The sequence below is a fragment of the Haliotis asinina genome, chromosome 8 (genome assembly GCF_037392515.1).
Source record: "Haliotis asinina isolate JCU_RB_2024 chromosome 8, JCU_Hal_asi_v2, whole genome shotgun sequence".
In the NCBI taxonomy this organism is placed as follows: Eukaryota; Metazoa; Mollusca; class Gastropoda; order Lepetellida; family Haliotidae; genus Haliotis; species Haliotis asinina.
In genome coordinates, this window is record NC_090287.1 from 4,247,953 (window position 1) to 4,273,545 (window position 25,593).

General features: G+C 42.0%; 1 protein-coding gene across 2 annotated transcripts; it reads right to left on the bottom strand.

Annotated features, from left to right (window-relative positions):
* Positions 1 to 8,551: 8,551 nt before the first annotated feature.
* Positions 8,552 to 25,554, bottom strand: LOC137294735 (mediator of RNA polymerase II transcription subunit 17-like). Of its 2 annotated transcripts, none has more exons than XM_067825825.1 (14): positions 25,444 to 25,554; positions 24,150 to 24,329; positions 21,064 to 21,199; positions 17,241 to 17,418; positions 16,532 to 16,693; positions 16,133 to 16,263; positions 15,892 to 15,963; positions 15,460 to 15,519; positions 14,665 to 14,879; positions 13,906 to 13,962; positions 13,649 to 13,783; positions 12,513 to 12,627; positions 9,914 to 10,062; positions 8,552 to 9,465 (listed from the first exon to the last, which is right to left on the bottom strand). In XM_067825825.1, the coding sequence occupies exons 1-14, from the start codon at positions 25,533 to 25,535 to the stop codon at positions 9,255 to 9,257; spliced, it is 1,893 nt and encodes a 630-aa protein (XP_067681926.1). In that variant the 5' UTR covers positions 25,536 to 25,554; the 3' UTR covers positions 8,552 to 9,254. The 2 variants fall into 2 exon arrangements, with proteins under 2 accessions (XP_067681926.1, XP_067681927.1); XM_067825826.1 differs by having other exon boundaries at positions 8,574 to 9,465; positions 14,665 to 14,861; positions 25,444 to 25,544.
* Between the last annotated feature and the right edge of the window lie 39 nt (positions 25,555 to 25,593).

Below are 25,593 nucleotides of genomic sequence, written 5' to 3' on the forward strand. Positions count from 1 at the left end.
GATTTCCATGGCATCCAAACGATACGCGAAAGCAAATAATCAAAACGTGAAAGGTTACGATCCTAGCAAGCCAACCAATCACATTCTCTACCTCGACGCAAACAACCTGTACGGCTGGGCCATGAGCCAGTATCTACCTACAGGGGGATTCGAATGGGTACCCCACGTTGATGTTATGGGAGAAACCAGATTCGAACAAAGGGTATATCCTCGAGGTTGACTTAGAGTATACCAAGGAATTACACACATCACACAACAGCTACACCCTGGCCCCCGAACGTATGAGGGTTAACCCAGACTGGATGTCTGAGTACCAACATAACTTGTTAGGTGGGCGTGTGACAGACGTTGAAAAACTCGTTCCTAACTTAATGAATAAGACCAAGTACATCGTTCACTATCGCAACCTACAGCTGTACCTGTCGTTGGGTATGAGGCTGACCAAAATACACAGGGTGCTCATGTTCGACCAGAGCCCATGGATGGAGCCCTACATCAGAATGAACACAGACCTACGAAAAAAAGCCACCAGTGATTTTGAGAAAAATCTCTACAAGCTCATGAACAACTCGGTGTTTGGTAAGACTATGGAGAACCTGAGGAAACGCGTGACCGTGAAGCTGGTTCGGTCGAGTGAGGAAGACAAGCTCAGGAGATTGATAGCCAGTCCGGCATTCAACCGTAGTAAGATATTCACAGACAACCTGGTTGCCCTACACATGAAGAAAAGTCACATAAAATTCAACCGGCCTGTTTACGTGGGGATGAGCATCCTCGATTTATCCAAACACCTGATGTACGACTTTTACTACAACGAGCTCAAGAAACAGTACGGTGACAGGTGTGAAGTGCTGTACACTGACACGGATTCCCTGCTGATGGAGATTCGAACCGAGGACGTGTACGAGGACATGAAAAAACACCTCGATTTATACGACACCAGCGACTACCCTAAGACCCATGCCATACACAGTACGGTAAATAAAAAGGTCCTAGGTAAGATGAAGGACGAGTGTGCTGGCACGCCCATAGCCGAGTACATAGGTTTGAGACCTAAGATGTACTCCATACTGAAAGCCGACAATAGTGAGATCCGGAAGGCTAAGGGGGTTAAGAAGTATGTGGTGAAACAACACATCAAACACGCCAGATTCAAGGAAGCCCTGTTCAAGACCCGTACCTTTAGGCATAAAATGAACACACTTAGAAGTGATGGACATAAGATATACGGACTGACTATAAACAAGACGTCCCTGTCGCCTATGGACACGAAACGTTGGATAGCTATTGATGGGATAAACACATACGCGTATGGACATGAAAAAATTTGAGGCTATTTACTACAGCCCGCGTGGGTACTGGAAAGGAGCTAGCGCAGTAGATAAGCTAGCTAAAATAGCGCGAGTACCCCCGGAGGAAGCCAAAGCGTGGCTTGAAAAACAAGCCCTGTGGCAGATCTATTTGCCGGCACCACGCTACGTGCCTAGAAGGAGGTTTGGTATTAACATACCTAATAGCGTTCACCAGGCAGACCTACTGTTCCTACCCCACGACAAGAGGTACAAGTATGCCTTAACCGTAGTGGACGTAGCCAGTCGTTACAAGGAAGCCGAACCCTTGACCACGAAAGATTCGACCCAGGTAGCCAGAGGATTCGAACGCATATACAAATGCAGCCCGCTGACGTGGCCAACAGAGCTGCAAGTTGACCCCGGACGGGAGTTCATGGGTGCCGTGTCACAACTGCTAGCCAAACACGATACAAAGGTCAGGCGTGGCACGGCCAGAGCCCATCGCAGCCAATCCATAGTTGAGAGATTTAATAGGACTTTGGCTGAGCGCTTGTTCGGCCATCAGTATGCTAGGGAGATGGCCACCCCTGGAAAACGATCGACTGAATGGGTCACGAGGTTACCCAAGGTGGTGTCGGCAATCAACCATGAAGTCACCCGTCTCACCGGTAAGAAACCGGCAGACGCTATCAAACTAAAATCAATAGTTGCAGAGTCGCCCGCTCCATTGCGTGGGAAGGAGAAACAGATACCAGATAGGGCCCTAGTGAGGTATCTATACCAGCCGGGGGAACACGAGGGTGATAGCCGTAAGCGGGCCACCGATCCTATATGGTCAGTCAAAACTTACAACATAGATAAAGTGGATATGAAAGCCGACGAACCTAACTTATACTACTTGAGGGATGGGCCGGGTAGGGGGTTTGTAAGAGAAGAATTATTGATCGTACCGTACGGCACAGTGTTACCTCCAACACACGTTAAGTAGTAGGGGTAATAGTAGCAAGAGCTAAGGGCCCAACCAAAGCCTTATTTACTAAATAAGGCTTTGTATAGACTTTTCTTGAAAGTGTTTTAGAACTGTCATTCCCTATACTACTCGATCGCTTTAGTCGCATCTCACAAGCATGGGTTGTTGAAGATGAGTTCTAACCTTGGGGCCCGTTTCACAAAGCTCTCGTGAGTATACGATCCCGTAAGTAGTGGCCGAGCATAGTTGCACACCTCATTTGTGGAGAATCCGCGGAGAGGGTTCGAGTCCCATTCTCGCTCTGATTACCATTCCTTCCTGTAATCGACATGATATGCTTCAGGCACTGTTGGTCCCGTGTAGATGAGATAGTACATGCCTGTAGCAGATATGATTATACAATCAGGGTAGAGCTCTGACCGTAAGAAGCAATAGAAAGATCGGTTGAAAAAACGCAAGGAAAAGTTATAGATTCAGAGGCTGCTGTGTTGTTATTAATAGCATAGGTTTAAGCATATAGAGGATTGAGTCTTACGGGGTCATTATATTCGTGAACATTCGTTCACACTCACCCTCTTGACACTCTGTACTAAAGCATGAAAACAATAGTCGAATCTGTGCAATCCGGTTTTCTCCATAATCCGGACTACTCACTGAGTCCCGACAAATTTGTACTTAATTTATCATAAAAGATTGTATTATTTTCCCAATTATGGATTACGGACTAAATAACAGCCCCAACAGTCATTGCTATGACAACAATATCGAGCAATCTAAAAAACATTCTACTGACCTCAAGTGGGTGAACCTGTGTTAGTTTTCCTTTTTATATCATAACAACCACAGTCAACGAGACGGTAAATTTACTCAAAATGTTAAAAATACAATGTTTCTATTAGCTGCAGTGAAATCGTGTGTCCCCCGATATTTATTACTTCCACCGCGCATTATTCACAGCAATTACAATCATACAATATAATTTCTACAAAACAGAAAATTAAGTAAGCAAACATAACATATATTTTACATTACGACAGACGTACACCGATCCGGGGTATCTGTTTGTGTTCTGATTATAGCTCCGACAAATGGGAGTCGCAGTAGCTGAGCGGGTTAAGCGGATGACTGTGTGCTGGCGATTTGGGGTTTGACTCTGAGGGTGTAGGTTCGAATCTCGGATGGGATTCAACAAAGTACTAAAATTTGTACTTTACTAAGAAAGTGTAATCCCAATATCACACATATATATACTCACGGAAAAATTTAAGGGAACGCATGAAATAGCTGTGACTTTTAATCTCTGAATCAGTAAGAGAAAAGTTCATACAGATGAATAGGCTTATGTCAAGTGATGAAAATCAATATCGGGTGTGTCCTCCATGTCTCTGGAGAACTGCTTGGCATCATCGTGGCATGCTGCGAATGAGTGTAGGGATGGTACCAATCGGAATTCTACGCCACTCTTCCCGGAGAGCCACTAAAAGCTCATCCAAATTGTTGGGTTGAACAGGTCTGTCCCGAACATTGCGGCCAAGAACATCCGAAAGATGTTCGATGGGGTTAAGGTCAGGACTTTTACCCGGCCATTGCAACACCCGGACACCTGCAGCCCTCAGTCTGTCCCGACAAACATGAGCGATGTGAGGGCGGGCATTGTCATGCTGGAACTCGAACATTCGACCTGCTGTACGCGCTAAGGGGATCACAATCGGGTTCAAGATCTCGTCACGATATCGTAGCCTGTTATCCTGCCATCAACACGCACAAGATCTGTTTTGTGGTTAAAGGTAAACCCGCCCCACGCCATAACAGTGCCCCTCCATAACGATCATGCTGTTTGATGGTGCAGGCACTGTGACGTTCCCAAACGCGTCTCCAAACTCGAATTCGACCCTCATTATGGTCTAGTGTGTACGTGCTCTCATCACTAAACATGGTGTTTCTCCATTGACGTACTGTTCTTCCTCCATGGTTCCGTGCCCACTGCAGTCTCAAGCGCTAGTGTTGCTCAGTTATGTTGATTCCAACCAATGGACGGCGGCTTGTTAGACCAGCCGATTTAAGACGATTACGCACTGTACGTGAACAAATTCTGACGTTTGTTCTTCGCCAAAATTCCGTATTGATTTTGGAGGAGGATTTGAACCTGTCTCGCAGAGCAATAAGGCGTAGTGTCAGGGCATCCCGTGGGGTGGTTTTCTTTTTCCGTCCCCGACCACGCCTCATTTTGACGTCACCAGTCGCTCTATAGAGATTCCAAAGTCTGGATATCACGCTAACAGACGTGTGAAAAGTTGTTGCAACCTGTCGTAATGAGCTTCCACCATTAACCATGCCAACTCCTCCCATTTCTGTGCCAAAGTTAAGTACTGTCTCGCCATGTTAACAATGTTTTTAACCGTTGTGTTTGACAGTGCACATACATGTAACGTGTAAATCTATGTGCATGTAGTGCACGTGCATGCATTATGGTGAGTTTGAGTGAACTGCTCTTCACGAAAACGATAACATACGGCGCTAAAGTTAGTAAACAGAAATTTTGAATTGCCCTAAGCGACATGCGTTCCCTTAAATTTTTCCATGAGTATATATATATCTCATCAAAAGTAACGCACCACCCAATATTAATTACCCTAACTTAACAATTTCTCCAGTGATGATTTTTACGATAGGTCTCTATGAAATAAACGTTGTTCTGTGCATTCTTTCTGCCTAAAGCATGCATGTTTACCCTCAGATAAATTAGGCTGCGTTTTTCATCCCCTGAGTGACTTTTCGGTTAAAATGGCACCCAAGGTGTCCATTGGACAAAGATGGCAGATCATTGGTATTCACAGGACCGGGATGTCATGCTGTTGGCCGAGAATTGAATCTAAGCCACACGACGATTTGCAGGTTAATTGCCAAACATGGTGCCACAGGAGATGTTAAGGACCGATCCAGGACAGGGAGGCCACGGAAAACAGATGCCAGGGAGGACAGAGCATTGGTTCGAATGGCTAGGTATAATCCATTCCTCAACAGTGTGCTGCTACTGAACCTATGGCGCCCTTTCCAAAGACTGTCCATCGGCACTGTCCGGAGACGTCTTCATGCTGCATGTCTGAGAGCAAGACGTCCAGTCAGAAGACCAAGGAGGGGTGGAACATTAGATCATGGCGGCGCATTCACTGGTCCGACGAAAGTCGGTTCCTCCTGCACGTTACAGACGGCCGTGCGCGATTCTGGAGGTCAAGAGGAGCAGCATTTCACCAGGGAAACATCCAGGAGGAGGTACCCTTTGGAAGAGGTATTGTCATGGTGTGGGTTGCTGTTCCTTTGACTGCAAGTTTGATCTGGTCATCATTCCTGGGAATCTTAATGGACAGAGATACCAGAATGAGATTCTGAATGAACATGTGGTGCCTGATTTTGACAACCACAATCCTGCAAGCAGACCTGTCGTCATGGACGACAATGCTAGACCTCATCGAGCCCATGCTGTTCGCCAGTTTCTCAGGAACAATGCCATAGACACGATACCATGGCCAGCTCGAAGCCCTGACTTCAACCCCCTTGGAGTATCTGTGGGACATTCTGGGCCGCCAGGTCAAGCAGAGGGAACCCCAAGTCAATTCCCTGCAAGAATTGTCCCAGGCTTTGGTGGAGGAGTGGAACAGAATACCATTGAGGAGGATCCGGAGGCTCTTTGAGAGCATGAGACGTCGTGTCAGGGGGACCATTGCTGCCAGAGGTGGATACACAAGATATTGAAGACATTTCTCCGTGTCAGACACTGTCCCATATAAGGTTCAATTTCTATGCACATTCGATGTCTTGTGTTCATTTAATAACTGTGGGTGGCAATACTTTTCAGGGGCTTGTTTTGTCTGGTATTGTTGTCATTAAAAGATGTTGCCTCGAACTCATGTATTACCATTTTTTACAGGTGATTTGCCTATGAGAACTGAGAAAGATACCTAAAGATCACAAATATCCTATTCAACGGTCTTTGAATACCATTTTCGTCCGCACAGTCATCTTTATGTACCACAACATTCTTAAAGTGTGGTGGTGCGTTACTTTTGATAAGGTGTATATATTACATTTCACCACTTCCTAAATGGCATTGTGTAATCACTAAATGTCCGTTTCTCGCTCTCTTTTCGCTCTTTAAATCCATAACATTGTATGAAGAAATGACATTCAGCAACAAGACACAAATCGATCATGTGCAAGGTAAATAGTTTAAACTCTGTGCACGTACTCCACGTATTGAGGGCCCCTAGCTGAATAAGAGATCTGACTTGAATGACTCTACCTTGGGGGTCGTTAGATACAGACTTGTTTTACCAACCTGAGATATTGCTGAACGTTTTAAAATATTGATTTGAAAGTTGTAGGCAATTTTCAAATGCTTGAACTATAGCCGTTCATCCTCATTCTTGCAGGTGTGAGACGTGATAGGGCGAGCTTGTTGTATCGTTCTTGATTATTGCACTTATACAACAACGGTTGTGCTCAGCTCAGACATGTACAGATTTTGCAGCGAAAGCTCTCTGAGATACCATTACCAGGGCACCCCGCCGAGACGTATACACCTGCTTTGAGTCGACAAGTCCTTATTTTACCCCGTTAAAGGTCACATGCAACGTAAAACACAACTATGCAGATTCTGATGCCTTTCGGTATGCACGTATCGAAACAAATCAACAAAAATGCCAATTCAACCTATAAAGTCGAAAAAAACCGCGATAGAGAAAAAGCCCGCGAAACCGGCGAGCGCCACACAGGGTAGCAGTAAGTTCCACCATTTAACGTTTATTGGCATAACCCCGTAGGGCTCGAAGTATCGATCTTCCGCCCCATCGTCGGAGGCATAGCACACATGGTTAAAATGAGTAAAAAGGGCCGATTTGTCGAACTTCAAGTCAGAGTAAGTTTGCGACCCAAGATGAATTTACTACCGTGTGCTTATATTGCCTCTCCTTGTTTTCATCTATGTCTCCTATGGGCAGCTTGAAGTTGTCAGTGCTGATGTTCAAATATTACAAAAATTGCTACCCCAAAAGCATTAAGTGAAGTTTTAAATTAACCTTTGGATTTAGTGTTAAAAGAAGTTAAAAGTATTGTTGAGACAAACAAAATCAAGTTCATAACGACTCGATCCCAATGAAGAGATTCGCCACTCGCACATGCATGTTACTGCACGGCGCACCATTGGGACATACCCGTGTTCGTTTGGAGCATGATGCACACACGCGTATTGAATGCAAAGTATGCGGAACATCCTCTAACTATTTTTTTTTCTTTTCAGTGTATTAAGTGTCTGCGAAAATACTTAAGACTAAATGTAATGACGAATCCGCCGAAAACCTTTGTGTACGCGCCTTGTCTATACTACAAACATGAATGACGCCAAACGAAACTGCAAGATATTCAATGTTCATCGAAAGTCAGAGCATCTTTATGGAGATGATATCTACAGGACAACACTGGTGACCATTTGGTTGAGTTTAGACAGCGGCAGTATATCACGAATCTGGCTTGACATGGAGCAACACCTCATATTTCGTTTCAAACTCACAATCAACCAGGCTTTGGTGTCCAAAACATGACTAGCAGTAGCATTGTATACATTTTTTGCACATTAATCCACGTTTCACTTGCACAGCAATGATAGTATCACTGATAATAGTGCAAGGGGTTATAGGTGACTGGGAGTGAGTGAGGGAGTTTGGGTTATGCGGCTTTCAGCAATATTCCATCAATATGACAGAGGGAGACACCAGAAATGGGCATCACATTGCGACCAAAGAGGTGGGGAGAATGTCCTCACCTGGGAGGTGGAAGTATAAAGGTATCACGTGGCAACACCACTAACAGAAAATCCCATTGTTAATGGCAATTAAAATGATGTTGACTTCATGGATACATTTTCAGCTCATGGCCTACATTTTGTGCAAATGCAAGATCAGGTTGTGGAGAATAATGACTGCCAACATATTTACACATGTTGACATGCACAGTTGTAGTGTTATAGAGCGTTAGAGAGTGATTTTCCTTACACATCCTTTCACAATAACATTAGAGTGTTAGCCTGAAAGTGAGGCTTAAAAATTTACCACATTGGTGGAACCTGCCAGCATGTGTATGGTGCTCACCAATCTAGAAACATGACTGTGGCAAATACCATGTGAAATACTGAACTAGGATGATTACAAACTTTTAACCTGGTTGTCCATACACTTAATAAATGTGAACCAATGCATAAAGTTGCATTCAGTAATTTCAGTGTAAAATAAAAACATTTTTATCCTCTCTTATTTTCATTTTCACTGAAAACATTGCTTCATGCCAATGATTAACATATCTCTACAGGAGTATCTCTGCATACTCACTAAATGATTCAACAATGTTCCATAGGTACAAAATATACAAGTTTATGAAAATGTCACAATACACAGAATGAGACTGATCAATGGATGAACGATTCTTCTTGTCATGAAACAAATGTCAATAGTCGTGAAAACCTTTTTCAAAGCTGTGTCCATAAGCTTTACAAACTGAAAATGTTTCACACATTGAGCCAATGGCAATATAAGGGAATTTCTTAACACTGGTTGTTCTCACTGACCTTGATCATTTCAAGGACAATGACAAGGAAAGTCATAGAAAAGGTCACATAAAAACCTTCACTTGATACAACTGTGTCACTTCACACACATGATGTCTAATCACATGGATGAACTTTGACCTTGATCTATGCCATTACAGAAACCTTGACCTTCCCACAATGAAATGTTTCCAAGGTAACCTGTGCATGAACTGCTCACATCTGGCCTCCAATTCTCTCTGTTTCTTTTTTGTGAACCTCACACATCCTTTAAGGTTCAAAGCCTTTGCATTTTCACACTGGATGAAGAATGCTGGACACTATGGTATCATATCCATTATTTCCCAATATGACACTTTCAGGTCATAAGTTACTGGCAATGTGACAACATAACCCTTCATCCTGACGTCAGTTTAGCCATTAACATGTCCATCTTGCTAGCAAAGTTCCTCCCTTCTAGTCTGTCCAGATTAATAGCTTTAAACTGTCCACCGAGATTGTACCATTTGGGGTCTGTGACGGGCGACGACTTGTTGTACTCGCAGGGATCAAGGTTCTTCAAAGAAAGTGACAGCCCACTTGATGGTCCACTCTTTAACGCAAGTACTCTGGAAGAACAGGACTCAGGTGTTAGTCATTTCATCTCTTTCATGTGTTTAATGCTGTACTCTGCAATATTTAAGCTGAATAATGGCGGTCTTTAAATAATGGACCACACTTTCCAGTGACAACGTAAGCATCATTCTACACACTCAGAATACCATGACATGTAACTACATGGACAGTGAGTCTGACTATCCATTACTATACTATCATGGCATGATCCAGCACCCACCACTTCGTCCTGATGTCCTGAGTCTTCACCTGTAACAGCTATGGGACTTCAGGCTACAATGACACCTAAGCCAAGATTTATCACCACCCTATTCCCAACTGCTGTCTCCTCCCACAAACAGAAGACTTACAAAAGTATTCATCTGTTTTCAGCACCATGCCGAATAAACAAAATGTTACTATATTTTAGAGTGCTGTAAAGTGGTTCTGAGAGTTACCCACCTGTCTCCTTTGGGAGAAGCAAACATGATGGAAGCCGCGGTGCCGAATGTCTCCATGTCCCCAGATCCGATGCCGCCACTGAGGGACAGCAGCATCCAACCTTGAAACTTGACCAGCTGCTGTACCACCAAGACGTGGAACTGTGACACCTGAACAGGGCGACACATCAGTTATTATCACATACACTTTGTGATTGGCAGAGCCAATCAGTTTACCCAGTTTACATGCAAGTAACATTTTCTATGTTACCCATTGGAAATGCTGAACTGTGGGAATTTGTTTTTCACTTCATGTGCTGTTGCCTAACTCTGGTACTCCTTATCATGATCAGATATCTGTGCTTCAAGCAGTTCAAAACTAACATTGAGGTGTACAGTACGATAAACATGTTGTTTCCCTTGGGACTCATGGGTTGATGTACCCTCTAAGTTTCTTTAAAGGTCACATGCAACGAAAAAAAACCAAACATAATCAAAACACAATTATCACTTGTTTAAGACACATAATAACAACAAAAATATAAGCTTCCAATCCTGAATCAAAAGTGCAATAATGCGTACTTCAGTTTACTTCCCTCGAAACAAAGCACGCAGGAGATCAAACCTAGCCATAATGGGTGGGTGTGCACTCAGGTGTAACAAAGACTTTTCATTGACTGGTTCCTTTGTCCATACACAGAAGGCTCATTATGAGTATATAGGGATGATGCATTTGATTGGCATTTCAGAAGTATGGTGAGTAATAAGAAAGTAAGTTTATTTTTATGGATAAAATCTTCTTTCTTTGTATATGATGTGATGTTTCAGTATGGATTCATGTACTGTTGTCATTGAAGAGTCAAAACGCTACAAGAATCCATACTGATACGTTGCAACATTTACATAACTTGTTATCCATAAATAATGTACTTAGAGATGTTGGGTTTTAAAAACATCCTCTCTACATTTCCATTCAATCCAATCAACAAATACTGAGATGGTGAACTACTGTGTTAGGGCTGGAAACAGGCATTCGTCTAAGCTCAAAGCAGAACTTGACACTGACAATGGGAGTTTGCACTGGTTTCTCTCCAATCCAGTCATTCAGGAAAAATGGATGCAGTTTGATTGCAACCCACAGACATAATAAAACGTCATGTGTACAATAATCGCACCTGTCTGTCTGTCTAATTACATAATGTGACAGAGACAGAACCCAGGTACATGAGCCAAAAATCTGTGTATTCTGTTTATGGTGTATAGGCTGAAAGGTGTTAAGTTCAAATTGCATGTGGTCAATGACTGAAGCTGCGTATTGCATATCAGCAGACAGGCAGGCACACACATCAATGTCAATAAAACAGATATTGAGTTTTTGTCTGTGACAGAGACAGCTTGTCACAATCAACATATATTTTCTATCTTTCTATTGAGATGTATTATAACATTTCCGTTTTCAAGCTGAGCAATTTTTAGCAATGAAATTAGTATTTCTAATGCTACACTATCTTGAAAGCTTGGTCTGCAGATCTGCATGCAGGGGGGCAGTGTATATTTACTACTGCCGAACCAAGATGGTTGTAATCACAAAAAAAACAAAAACATCTCTTGTTTTTCAGCTTTGACCACATCAATAATCCTTCACTTGTTCCCGGTTCAAGCCTTGCGAACCTAATCCCTGCACACGTGCTATTGGCACAGTGCAGCACAGCACAGCTGGTGAAACCACTTTTTGGTCTAGCGCTGGAGGAAAATTAGTGAATAGTTTGAACTGCAATTTTGCTGACTTTTTTTCATCACATTATTTTTCAACATTATAAGTTCAAATTGCATTTTTGATAATTTGTTTCTGTAAGTCCATTCCAAAAGGTATCAGAATCTACAAAGTTGTGTTTTGCGTTGCATGTGACCTTAAAGTTCGCCACGGCTGAAGAGAGGGTACATCAACCCATGTCTCCCTTGTAACCAGTGAGCAAGTGTTATAATGTGCCAGCTGCATTAAATATATGTGACATAGTGTCAGTTTGATGTGTTCAAAATGATGTGATTGCTTTCTTTTACCACTCTGGTGAAAGACATGAGCACTGGTATAAAGCATGATTCAACATCACAAACAATCTGGGAATCAAGGTTCAACATCACAGACAATCTGGGAATCAACTTCTAGGTTCAAAATCAATGACAATCTGGGAATCAACTTCAAGGTTCAATATCACAGACAAATTGGGAATCAAGGTTCAACATCAAAGAAATCAAGCACAAAACATCATTCAGAATACAGGAGGAACATCATAAGATCTTCCTTACTCTCAAAGACAAAGCATTCTACAAGTCCGTAGATTCAAAGACTATAGGAGCAAATTTGAAGGACCCCAGACCTCCTTAATACTAAACTCAGGCCTTCTTATCAGAAGCTAGCGAACTAGAAACCTCTGCACCATTGTCGTTTATTAGCCTCGTATAAGGAAGGCCTTCAAGACACACACACCGCTCTGTTACATGTATTTGAATTAAAAAAGGAGTGCAGCAAGCCAGTATTTTTGTGTCGGTCTGGTAAGTTGCAAAGCTTTTTTCAGAATGATAGCTACGCCCCTGACACAAGCAGCAACATGAGTTTTTACCTGCCAGTGGATCAGATCCTTCAGTTCCTTGTCTTCAAATGACAGTGTACACGTCCGCCCATCTTTCAGTATTACCTGGATGGAGTCCACTCCAATCACCAAACTCAGGTGTGTCCTGCAAACAAAATCAAACCACTCATTAAACTCCACTCAGGTGTTCAGTTACATCAGACCAACCCTACAATGGCAACATGACAAAGAATGACCACTTACGACATCCTCGACATGAATATATAAATAAACACAATCTAGTGCCCATAATAATTCAACTTTGCAAGTTTGTGACATTACCACTTACCTGAAACACTGTCACACTGTCTCCACGACACTATCTGACCCTTCTGACACTGTCTAACTGGCACCCAACATGGTAAAACCTGCCCTTGATACTGTCTGGCCCCCTCCCGATACGGTCTTACCTGCCCCTGACACTGTCTGATCTGTCCCAAACACTGTCTGACCTGTCCCCAACATTCGTCTGACCTGTCCCAACATTCGTCTGACCTGTCCCAAACACTGTCTGACCTGTCCCCAACATTCGTCTGACCTGTCCCAACATTCGTCTGACCTATCCCAACATTCGTCTGACCTGTCCCAAACACTGTCTGGCCTGTCCCAACATTTGTCTGACCTGTCCCAACATTCGTCTGACCTGTCCCAAACACTGTCTGACCTGTCCCAACATTCGTCTGACCTGTCCCAAACACTGTCTGGCCTGTCCCAACATTTGCCTGATCCACTGCTGATACTGTCTGACCTTTGTCCAATATTGTCTGATCTGTCCATAACACTTGTCTGACCCCTGCTGATACTGTCTGATCCCTTTCTGATACTGTCTGATTCCCTCCTGACAATGTCTGACCCCTCCTGATACTGTCTGACCTGTCCCTAACTGTTGCCTGACCCCCTGCTGATACTGTCTGACCCCTTGCTGATACTGATCCCTGCTGATACTGACCCCCTGCCTGATACTGTGAGACCTGCCACACACACAGTCAGTCCTTCCCCAGACACTGTCAAACTTGCCCCAGAAATATGTAACATAAACAGTCTGTCTGACCTACTCCAGTTCCTTTCCATCCACCCTGACACTATCCTGCCTACCCCGAAAACCATTTATCATCTGCCCAGCCTACCTGACACTCTCGTAGCCATATGAAGTTATGTTGATGCGCACACTAGACTGCAGACTGTTGTTCAGGCAGTTCCAGTGAGCAGTGATCTGTGGGTCTTGAATTGACACAGCAAGTTCATCTATCAAATGCATCGTTCTGAAAAACCAAGCCAAATATAAAAATCAAAACTGAAAAATCCCTTTCCTAATAATTCTAGCCATTCCTACAACCAAACAAAACATTTCTACAAAATATAAAGTGTCAGCCATGCTCCTCACCTGACTCGTAGCACAGCATGTTTGGTCTGTTTGATGATCTGCTCCAACAGGGTGTCACTGGGGAGTAAACATACCAGAACATATCAATCACCAGTCTGGATTATTTCTCATCAATGGATGTGTATCAACCTCTATTATTTTGCAGACCTTGGCCTTGTTTCTTTAGTTAATCTGCATTGAGCCATATTATGATGACAGTTTGTACACTATCAATTCAGAATGAAACAATCAAGTGACTGACCTCAAAAACAACAATCCCTAAAACAGAGATACAAGAACATGCTCCAACCAATTTGACCTATTTGCTTCTTGCGACAAGTATGGATGCTGAGGAGCAGGTCTAACCTAGATTTCATGTTCTGGACCTCTGCTGGTGACAATGACACCACACTGTTTATCCTTGTTTGAAGTTAACATGATGTCCATGACACTGTTTTATCAGACCAATCAGCCACACATGAGCAAAAAGTTGAAAAACATCTGATGTCCTAAACATAACATGATTATGGTTTTGCTTTGAGCAATGTTTTAGATATGTCACAGTACATTCCACAACAACTGGGATACACACAGTGTACCTATGCAGACAACAGAACCTTGGTGTTCAGCATTATGGGCTCTAAAACAAGACAGTTAATAGTGTCAGTCTAAATATCAGTAATGATCAACTACAATGGGATGTAAAGTTGGCAATGATATAACATCTGCACTGATAATGATAATGCAAATGTCATCAAAGCCTTATGGTAATCAGCTCACCTTGATCTGCCATATCGTGCTGCCATCTGTATGAGTTCCCCACGTGTGACGCCTTGAGGTCCGGCCAGACGTCGGCGCTTTGTCATACCAAGCGTGGCAAACATAGGGTGTGGTGGATCAAGATTTACGTTGCGGTAGTGGACCTCTCTCAGGAGTTGGTGCAGTGAGTGTTCCAGGACGTGGTTGTGCTCCAGCTTCTGAGGTGACAGAGGCATCTACACAACACCACAGAAAGGACCTTAACTCTTTGGTCCATGGGTGCCTATGGGTGTGCAAGCTACATGTCTACTTAACTGTAACTCTACTTAACTCTACAGGTGTGCAAACTAGAAGTGTACTGAACTATCTGGTCCACAGTGTCTACAGGTATGCAAGCTAGAGGTGTACTGAACTCCCTGGTCCACAGTGTCTACAGGTGTGCAAGCTAGAGGTGTACTGAACTCCCTGGTCCACAGTATCTGCAGGTGTATAATCTACAGGTGTCCTTAAGTTCTTAGTTCACAGTGAGTATGTAACAATCATTCTCCCTTTCTACTTGTATGTCATTTTGGACTCTTACTCCAGTATGATATTTTGCACAAAATACTGTTGTATCTGCCTCTTAATTTCATGGTGCAACTCAATAGCTTTTGAAAACAAACATACCGGACCATCCCCATTCTGAAAATGATGGATCAAGAATCATGACATACACAGAAACATCCTTCATGTGGCTGCCTGACATATCTCTGCTGTCAATGTGTAATATATCTCACAGTGTCTCACACATTTTTTAAGTCAGTTAAGAATATTTACCTTCTTTTCCTTTCCTGTATAATGACAGAGCACTATGCATAGCTGAATCCCCGGAAACACCTGCAAGAACCATTCATCAGTATATTGTTAGCATGGCATTAAACATTACAATGTTTAAACAAATCAAATCACAGGTTCTTCAAATTTGGTCTGGTAGATATATGACATATCCTCTGGACTGCATGCAAATCTTGCCACCCTGCAGTGTGTAATGCAGCTGTTTTATATTGGGCAAAAAGGCCCATACAGCTATACAAGCACAGAACCTCATCCTGCTTCGCTAATATCCTGGCTAACGTGTTCCAAAATTGCTTCATATATACATTTTCATGATGACAAACAGTAAAACCACTTCAAAGTACACTGGGGTTGGTATTCTTCCCCAGCATTTCAACAATGACAAGTACCTACAAAACTGTACGCATTACTCACATTGGTTATTATCTGGTTGCTGATGACCATGTGTGGGGAGGTGCCTTTCACCTGGACAGCCTCTCTGGCTAACTGAAAGGAAGTTTAAATCTCTCATACTAGAGGTAGTTCAATGCATTCAGTGTGTGATAAGTGATCAAACATCACTGCAAGAAAATACTGGAACATAAGCTAGAAAAACATATATAATCATTCGATATTCACTCAACTATTAACAAAAAAATAAAGCAACATGTAATACCTGAGCAAATAATTCTTTACAAAAGAGAACATTTTGTGCTACTTCTAGTTTCTGCTGCCAGTAAGCATCAGATGGGACCGACCCCAGGCCAGCGGGCATCTTGAGCGTCGCCGATGTCAGATCCATCATGTCTGAAACAAAGACAGGGAGTGAGTTCCAACAGCATTACTACCACTGCACAATGTTTCTTCTTTGTAGATGTGTATACTTTACGTTCCTCCATCGTAAGTACATGGATGAATTAATTATTCACCAAAGGTTAAAGTCATGGACATAAAAACTGAATGTTAAAACAACCAAGTACTTACAGAACAAATACTGTACTACATATGAGGAAGTAGACTTTCAGGCATGCTACTTATAAGGGACAATGATGACCAAATAAAATACTGGCCTCACCTGGGACACTCTTGACCTCTACCTGGATGTAGGCCACGCCCTCCAGCTCACTGGGGATGTGCACCTCCAAGCAGCTCTTTGGACCCCCTGCTTCCTGCTCTAACGATGACTCAGTACTTTTCACAACCTCGAATGTGCCTGCTTGCATGAACCTGGAACCAGCTGCAGACAAACAAGTGAATTAAACCTAGACAAACCAACACTGTGCATTTGTTATACCTCAGTTAAGCATCTTTCAATTTCATCATTTAATCTATATGTCACGAAACATTTAAATGCTGAGCTGACAATAGAAAGTAGGCTCGGAAGGTTTGGTCATGTGTCTGACATAGGTGCACCTGGGCCTAGAATCCTCTAAACAGGCCAACTCGGCTCCCACAGCCACAAAAAAAAGTTGAGTTGGGGCAAATCTAGTTCCAGAATGCAAAAAGTATCTCTAAAGATGTCACTGGTGTAAGTGCACTCCAATTAGTCACTTTGCAGGTGCATGGATACAGAAAAAATGACGGGAAAAAAGGTACTGCACAAAGCACAAACTCTCTCACTACTTTTTTTGTGGATGTGGGAGTCAAGCCGGTCTGTTTAGAAGCTTCTAGGCCCTGGTGCACCTATGTGAGCCAGAACCCACACTGTATATAATACTAGTTACACATATGACTGACAACTTTGAAGACAAATACAAATTACTTACCAGGGTTTCTTGACTCACCAGATTTATAACTGAGATCCCCAAAAATGGTATTCCCCACACGTTTAAGCCTCCAGTTCTGTCGCAATTTGAGCAGTTCAATGTGGAAGTCATTCTGGGTTCTGTTAGAGGCATCTATCTGAGATTTCTTCAGTCGGTCAGCACCTCTCATAAGGCATGCGGAGGCTTCTATCAGACTCTGTAGATGATGAGTTACTTGTCACTGACAGTTCAAAACAGATACAACTTGACTGATATGACAGAAAATGACCCTTCAAATGTCCATATATCTAAGAATGTTGCTCACACAATAACATTCTAGCTATTATCTTCAGTTTGCCAGCACATTTCAGTTACCCAGTACATTTTCAGACAGGGGTATCATTAATTAGAAAGTTTAGCAATGACGTATCAATGTAATTTACTGATGAAAAATTGACACTTCATACTTATCTGACTCATGGTTATTATGCTTGTCTCGTTCTTCTATCCAAACATAGTGGAACACCTGAATACCTTGAAGTTCCCATAAAACCATTATTCACCCATGAGTTATCTTAGAGCAACCTCATCATTTTGATACATGTGTCACGGAAGAAGCAATCCCTTCTTTGGGTACAAATATCGGATACAAGTACAGGGATATAATCATGCTAGTCTGAGACGTGTGCATGGACTCTCAACCATTTTACTCCATGGATTGTACTGGCACTGACAAGTCACGTGATAAAGAAAGGTGAGATTTTCTCAGCGACTTTTGTGTGACAGCTAGTGGATCGAACTGGTGAATGCCAGCAACATCTTCGGAGACGATATCTCCAAGGTAGTGAAGGTAGCAAACAATGTATCACATTTCCAGAAGCAACCCAGCCATTATAATTGTTATCAAGCAGTTCCCAATTGGACTAATAACTGTAGGCAGTGCTGGGATATGACATTGTCTGTCAGACTGTCCAAGCAACTGATACTTAGCAATAAAATGCCATCTGAGTTACTGATCTCTCATCAAGTGCACAGTGGCTTGATGTGCTGTTTTTTCAAAGCGTCTTCACACATAATGTAGCACATGCATTTCTGACATCCAGGCGGCTGTTGCCAGGGCAACAGAAAACATTGTTTTTTGTGTTATCATGTCCAAGGACGTCTGATCTAGAGGCTCATAAGCGTCGCTTGTAAGATGTTGTTGTGCTACGATGAGATCCACGATGGGAGCCTCGAGTTTCTTTTGTTGGTCTTCCAAAAGGAAGAAACATAATAACGCCAGTAGTTCTGACACTTTAGTCAACTTTATGCCAGTCTGCATAGTAAAAAGTACTGAGCGCCACTAGCTATGTTGATAACGTTGAGCCTTTTATGTGTCTTGTATGTCTTAAATGGAACAAGCAGTAAGCCGCAACATATGTCATATTTGCCACTGGAGGATGTGATGCTTTACTTGCATTAAATCCTTTCCACCTTGCATGTGTTGCAAATCTCTTCCACTTATCATCTTTAAAGTGTCCGAGTAGATGTGCATAGGGCAAAAGTGACAGCCTTTGCCGCTCTGGCAGAATATCCTCTCCAAACATGCTTTAATACTTTCCATACGTGATTCGAATGTTGACGGGTTGCCGTGTACTTGCTTGGTGTGTGGATGAATCAGCAGATTCAGCCAGTCTGGTAATTTTAAGGTTTGGTTTCCGAGATCTTGTAGGAGGTCGGGAAACCACACCCTGCTGGCCAGTAAGGTGAGACCAAAATCAGTTGTAGGCATGTTGTCCGCTTGATTTTGTGTAATAGTAGGTAGTAGTACTGAGGCAGACATGCATATGCGTTAAGTCCCTCCCATGGTATGCTGAGAGTGTATGTTGCCCGAGCTTGTGGATCCAGTACTGGTGACACAAATGTCTGTATCTGTTTGTTGACCTTGGTTGCAAACATCTATTATTGGGAATCATATTGCCTGTATTATGAGTCGGAATGCCTCTGGGTGTAGCATCCATTCTGTTGGAGATGGCTGCAGTGGTTGAGATTGAGTGTCTGTGGCATATTTTCACAAATATGTTCAGTTTGTTAATGATGCTGTACAGGTGAAACGTGAGTTGTAACAAACTCATGTAGAATGCCACCGTGAAGCTGTCTGTGTGAACTCTGTGTTTGGCATTTCTGAGTCAACTTGACCATTGTTGTATTGTGTTGATCACTGCTTGCATCTCTAGGAGATTAATGAGTAGAAGAGCATTATCTTGTCTTGACCACTTCCCCAAGGCTACTTTGTTGTCAACATGAGCACCCCATCCTTGGAGAGATGCATCTATGTAGAGATGAACTATGCAGTTTGGCTTTGTCAGGTAAGTTCCCCTATAGACACTGTCTCTGTGTGCCCACCTGGGGAGATATGACTAATAATCCGGTAGAACAAACAGGTTGGCAATGTTCAGGTGATCGTTGACAAAAATCTGTAACGGGCATAACTGCAATCTCCACTTGTATGTCAAGTCTTAGGCTGATGTCAGTAGACCGAGTAAACACTGACAACTGCAAAGTGTCAAAGGAGAGAGTATTGCTTATGGTATCATGGCTGTAGGGGTTGATTAAAGTCCTGTGTCAGAGTAGAAACCAGTGCTGTCGCACCAGCCGATGTAACAGGCTGATAGAAGACTGGAACATCTGGCAGGAGAATCGGGGGTTTGTCAAAAACATCTGCTTCGTGTGGTAGGAGCATCTCCAGAGAGAAGGACCTTGACTTCTGTGAAGAGCTCGATGACGTCTTTGAAGCTGACGATTTCTTCTTCCCAAGTGCCAGTGTAGACTTGTCGCTACGCTTCGTTTCCGGAAGGGACGCACCTGCAAACACTGGCCGGTCAGGCTGGCGATTGCCCCTTGACGCTGCCCTGTGCTTCTTATAGCCTGGGATGACGGCAGCTCAGAAGACGATGATCTATTCTGACTGGTGATAGATGCCACTACATCAGATGACTACCCCTGGGAGCCACTAGCGGATTCACTTGAATGATGGATTTCAGCATCAGTCAATAAAGCATTACTAGCGCTTGTACTAGTATATTTACTCAATGGGACTTGGTTATGCCTTCTATTATATTCCTCTGCAAGCCTAAGAACAGGTAGTATATAACTATTGAACTGTTGACAAAGGAAACAACTTGAGCTGAAAGAGCAAATGTCAGTGCAAGAGGGACAATAGGAATGCGGGTCAACCACTGACAACTGATATTTGCAACACAAACAAGTTTTCATCAAATGTTATGAAACACTTGAGTTAAAAAGGCAAATAAGTTATGCACACTTAGGTAGTTCTTTTGTTATATACAGATAAACAAAACTGAATACAGCTGTAATTTGGTTGATATTAGAACCCCAGGACCCCGGTGCCTTTATGTCCGTTCTCTAAGGCGAATAAGGAGGGAGTGAAGAGCATGGCATGTCATGTGCCTGTTGGTGTGCCAAAGTGCACGGGCTCAAGGGAGGCTACTCGTGGTTGATTAACGATTTGAAAGGAACTGCAAGGGATTCAAGCATTCCACTATGCATGAGTCAGGATAAGGAAAAATTTATATTTTTGATATTGAGCATGATAATCTATCATCTACAGGTTTATTAAATTAAATCATCAATCAAGATTGACATTCATATGCTTGTATCAATAAACTATAAAAATATTCATCAGCATCTCAAAAGGCAAGGATATTCCTATTTTTGGAGAACCAAAATATCTTCATATTACATAAATTCTCTAGAAAAGTCATTCACTAACTCTTACCAGCAGCTGATGTATCAATAAAAGGGTTGAATTAGAAACAGTAATTAATCATAATCAATATACACATGAAACAACATATTTCACCTTCTTCTTTGCTAGAAGTTGTAAGGAAACTTTCTGATCTGGTGATTCTTGTGAGACATTTTCAGCAACCATATACCGTTTCTCTTTGGCCAAGTTGAGAACATCTAACAACACGCTGATCTCTGTCAGGGAGGATCTGTCACAGCAAAAAGACTATCTTATCATCATCACACAGGAATCTGGTTTATTTATACCCACCATGCCATGGGAGTGAAGAACGGAAATAGAGCTGGGACATGTCAAATATTACTTCCCATGAACCCAAACCCATATCTCTACAACATGGCTGTCTAAGTAATCTTAGGCTCAGAATTATTTATCACATTTAACTACAGAGTCTTACAAGTCCTAGTATAAGTTCACATCAGCTAACCTTTGAGCGACCTTACACCATCCAATCAAATGTGAGAAGGCCAAACAGATTTAATTATCAGACAACAGCTACTGTTTAGGGTTCAGCGGGACTTAAAAAGTTTCCCGTCACTGACACTGATCTCTCAGCAAATGAAAATATGCATAACACACAGATATCTGAACTGCGGGATATAGGCTTACAGCTTCCTGATGACCATAATGACATGGTTACCATTAATAACACTGATAGTGAGCCTAAGTTTACTTAGACTATAGGACATGATACCCCTCATATCTTAAGAGCTAGATGCAGTCAGGCAGCGTTAGTCCGGACCCCGACAATCCGATTCCCGCGATATCCGAACAATAGCTAGCTGTAACCAATCATGTTTACTATGCAAACTCACTACCTGTTGATTCAATAATCCGGTGCTTCTCTCTCTGTATCTGAACATTAATCAGCTGTAACAGACTAGCTAATTACACATAGTTTTGTTTCATTAATCCGGCGGTACATCAAAAAGGTTCGGATAATCCCTTCACACCATGAGCCCCATTCAGTGGTAATTGTTAAGTGACACTTGCAAGTTGAAGATGTCATTAGGTTGTGATTTTGATCAATTAGTAGGTCTCACTTTTGGTTAGTTGGAGTAATACCTGTCATGCTTACTTCCTGTATAAAACACTGATCGTGTCAAAATGAGATCAGCTGACGCTTGTCAGTCATAATGGCAAGTCCCGCACAAAAAAAGAGAGAAAACCCTAAAGCCAGTTTTGATCTTATGTGTAAACATTTTGGTCAAGATTTCGGACATTCTATCAGCAAGAACACAATTTCGGACATCGGATATGTTTTGTGATTGACAATGATCATTTGACAGACAGATGCAATCAAGTGGTTGACACGTGATCTTACTTTGTGACAATGCTGCCAGTCACAAGTGTGCCAATGTCAAACTGACCAACGTGAACGTTAATTTCTTGCCTCTAAACATCACATCGCACATTCAGCCAATGGATGCAGGCATCATGAGAACTTTCAAGGCCCACTACAAGAAATATCTTGTCAAGCATTTCATCCAGTGTGCCGACCGGCCACAGATGCTTAATCTCCGTGAAGCACTGAGAAAACTGCTTGGTCCGAAGTAAAAAGTTCCACCATTCAGAACTGTTATCGTCATATAGATTTCTTTCACAAGTGAGTTTTGTTACGTGTATGTATAATCTATCCAAACATGATTGTATGCATTGATTCGTTATTATATGAATATTCAAGTTATTATGTCTACAAACTGTAATAAAGTCTTTATAAACTTGTATACGTTCGTATGTTTTTGTATTGCCATGTCAAAGGGAAGTAACCCTACTGTAGTTGTGATCATAAAAGTTTGTTTCAGTAGTCCGTACGTTTCACTATCCGAACGTTTTTGATGAAAAACAGAAATGTCCAGATTAACGCGGCCTGACTGTATACATGTCAGCTGACAACTGTCTAAATTGATCATGATGACACTGAAGTAAAATGATTCTTCAATCAACTCATAAGGAATGTCTGTACAATCAGAATGAATAGTGAACAATAGCAACTTGAACTGTTACCAATATTGATCAGATAGGTATACTGCCAACATTACCACAGGTAGTCCTACAACCTATGTACCGGAGTCATCCATGCTGGCCCTGGGAGTGACTGTATATGCGTTGGACAAAAGCTGGTTTGATGGTACCATGACAGAGTTTAAACAAGGGGAGCTATGCTTAATTTGTCTTTAATGCCCAGTGCCAGGTACAGCATGCAATAACAAAGATAACTAGTACCATCCTCTAAGTCTTTCAGCATGATTTGGCTGAGGATCAAAATATAGGTCTTTAGTCCTCTTGCATATTTTCTATCCCCTTGGCCACAGAGGCAGTCAAAATAACCAACACACACTTCACACACGTTAAACATGATTAGTAATCTGCATACACTTCAGACATATGTTAAACATGCTCAAAGAAGGTGTGAATGACATGTAATTTCCTTCATTTAGCAAATTACAAACATTGAGTCACAACATAAGCATGAAGAACAAAGACTATTTTCAGGGATATACAACTTTTTTTATTTCTGCATTGGCAATGTTTAAAGGTCACACGCAACGTAAAACACAATGATGCGATGAGAAAAAGCCTGTGAAACTGGAGTTCAAACGATTCACTAATTTTCCCCCACAGCTGGGGAAAAAGTGGTTTCAACAGCTCATAACGCATGCGCAGTGAACAGGTTCAAGGAGCTTGAAACAGTATGCCTGCCCTGAGTATGAGGTCATGAGCAGTAGTCTAATCTTGGTTGCGTACACAAACAAGTAAATAGTCAATACAAGTATTTAGTCAAGTTAATACCTATCCGGCTTATAAGCCATAAACAATGAGCTGGCTAAACGTATTGGCAAATGAACCAGTGGCCAGTGAAAACGCTCCATCACCATGATCACACTTAACACGCCCACTTCCTCTGACTAGGTTTAGTATAGTGGCTGCTTCATTTCGATGAAGGTAATCCTAAGTACAAAATATATCACTTTTGATTTACAATTATATGCTTATAATTTTATTTATTTATTTATTGTTAATCAGCAATGTAATTTATATATATCGAATAAGTGATAACTGTGTTTTAATTACATTTGATTTTTTGGTTGCATGTGACCTTTAAACATGTTAAAAACCAACAGTGTTAAATCACTTACTTAAGTTTATTTCGGACTGAATCCCAGGGCCACAGAGATGGCTGAAAAGGGGCCAGGACTTTCTCCTCATCACCATCTTTCTCTCCTTCTGATGTTGGTTTGCCCTTTCCCTCGCTCTCATCTTTGTAGAAATCAATCTTATGTGCAAGCTTTGAGAGGTTCTCTGACATAGACAATGGCCTGCATAGAAAGGGGAAGAATATTAAGGTCATGCATTCTTTCCCTGTTTACCACACTATCATCAAAATGTTTCAACTAGCGTTTTGTTGTCATGTTTGACAAAATTAAGAACAAGCTTTCCTTTTGAATATTTGAAAAAAACATTCACATTACACTATAATATATTTGGTAAAAAGTCACTTGACTAACTGGTAGCCAATCTTAGTCTTAGTGACATGTGTTGTCACAATAACTTCTGTGCTGAATACGAAACATGTTTTGTATTATTCTTTATAAATAGTGATGCCTATCATGCCTTCAGTTATGGTAAGACCCGTGAAGGTCCCGGGATAGAAAAGGCCTTTGGCAAACTATGCTTGCCACAAAAGGCGACTATGCTTGTCGTAAGAGGCAACTAATGGGATCGGGTGGTCAGGCTTGCTGCCTAGGTCGACACATGTCATTGGTTCCCAATTGCGCACATCGATGCTCATGTTGCTGATCACTGGATTGTTTGGTCCAGACAAAATTATTTACAGACCGCTGCCATATAGCTGGAATATTGCTGAGTGCAGCGTAAAACTAAACTCGCTCACTCACTCAGTAATGGTAAAGGTAAACATCATCATTATTACAGGAAAAGGGACTGGGACAAAGCCTCAGTTTCTTATTTCTTTCTCTTTAATAATTTCTATGCCTAAGAATACAAGGTTTGCAATTTTTATATAAAAAGGTAAACTATAACATTATGCTAAATCTAACCCCCCCAAATAACTATAACAAACAACATACATTTCAAGTGAGGGTTAAGTGGGATAAAACATGTTTCATATTTTATGAAAACTGAAATTTTGAAATTATCTTGTTTACCCCTGCTGAAAGTATCTACACGTCGAAACCATGGAAGTATGCTGATGTGGCATGATTTCAACAATGAGGTACACCCGATTTTCCCCAAATGGAACGGTCACTTTTTCCTGAAAACTTTCCATACACAGAATGAAGTCAAAGACAACGCTGAACTAACATGACAAACGACGGCACGCAACGTATTTGTTTATGGTAGGATGTACTCTGTCATCTCACATTAACATAAATTGTGTGCATTGATAAAGTGAACATAAAATATCCGTACGGTACGTAAACTTCCTGTCCATCGAGCTTTACTTCTTGAATTTGGTGTTCTAACACAGGTTCAACTGTTACTGTCACACCGGCCAACGCCATTTTGAAAATATCTTTGCAGGTGCGTGGATTAGTTCCGTATCCTTTTATTTTCTTTCCC

Excerpts from the sequence above, each read along its gene's own strand:
- LOC137294735 (XM_067825825.1), bottom strand. The coding sequence starts at position 25,535 with ATGGCGTTGGCCGGTGTGACAGTAACAGTTGAACCTGTGTTAGAACAC. Across the intron at positions 24,330-25,443 it reads GGACAGGAAGTTTACGTACC|GCCATTGTCTATGTCAGAGA; the intron begins GTACGGATATTT and ends CTTTCTATGCAG. Across the intron at positions 21,200-24,149 it reads TCAGTCCGAAATAAACTTAA|ATCCTCCCTGACAGAGATCA; the intron begins GTAAGTGATTTA and ends TTGCTGTGACAG.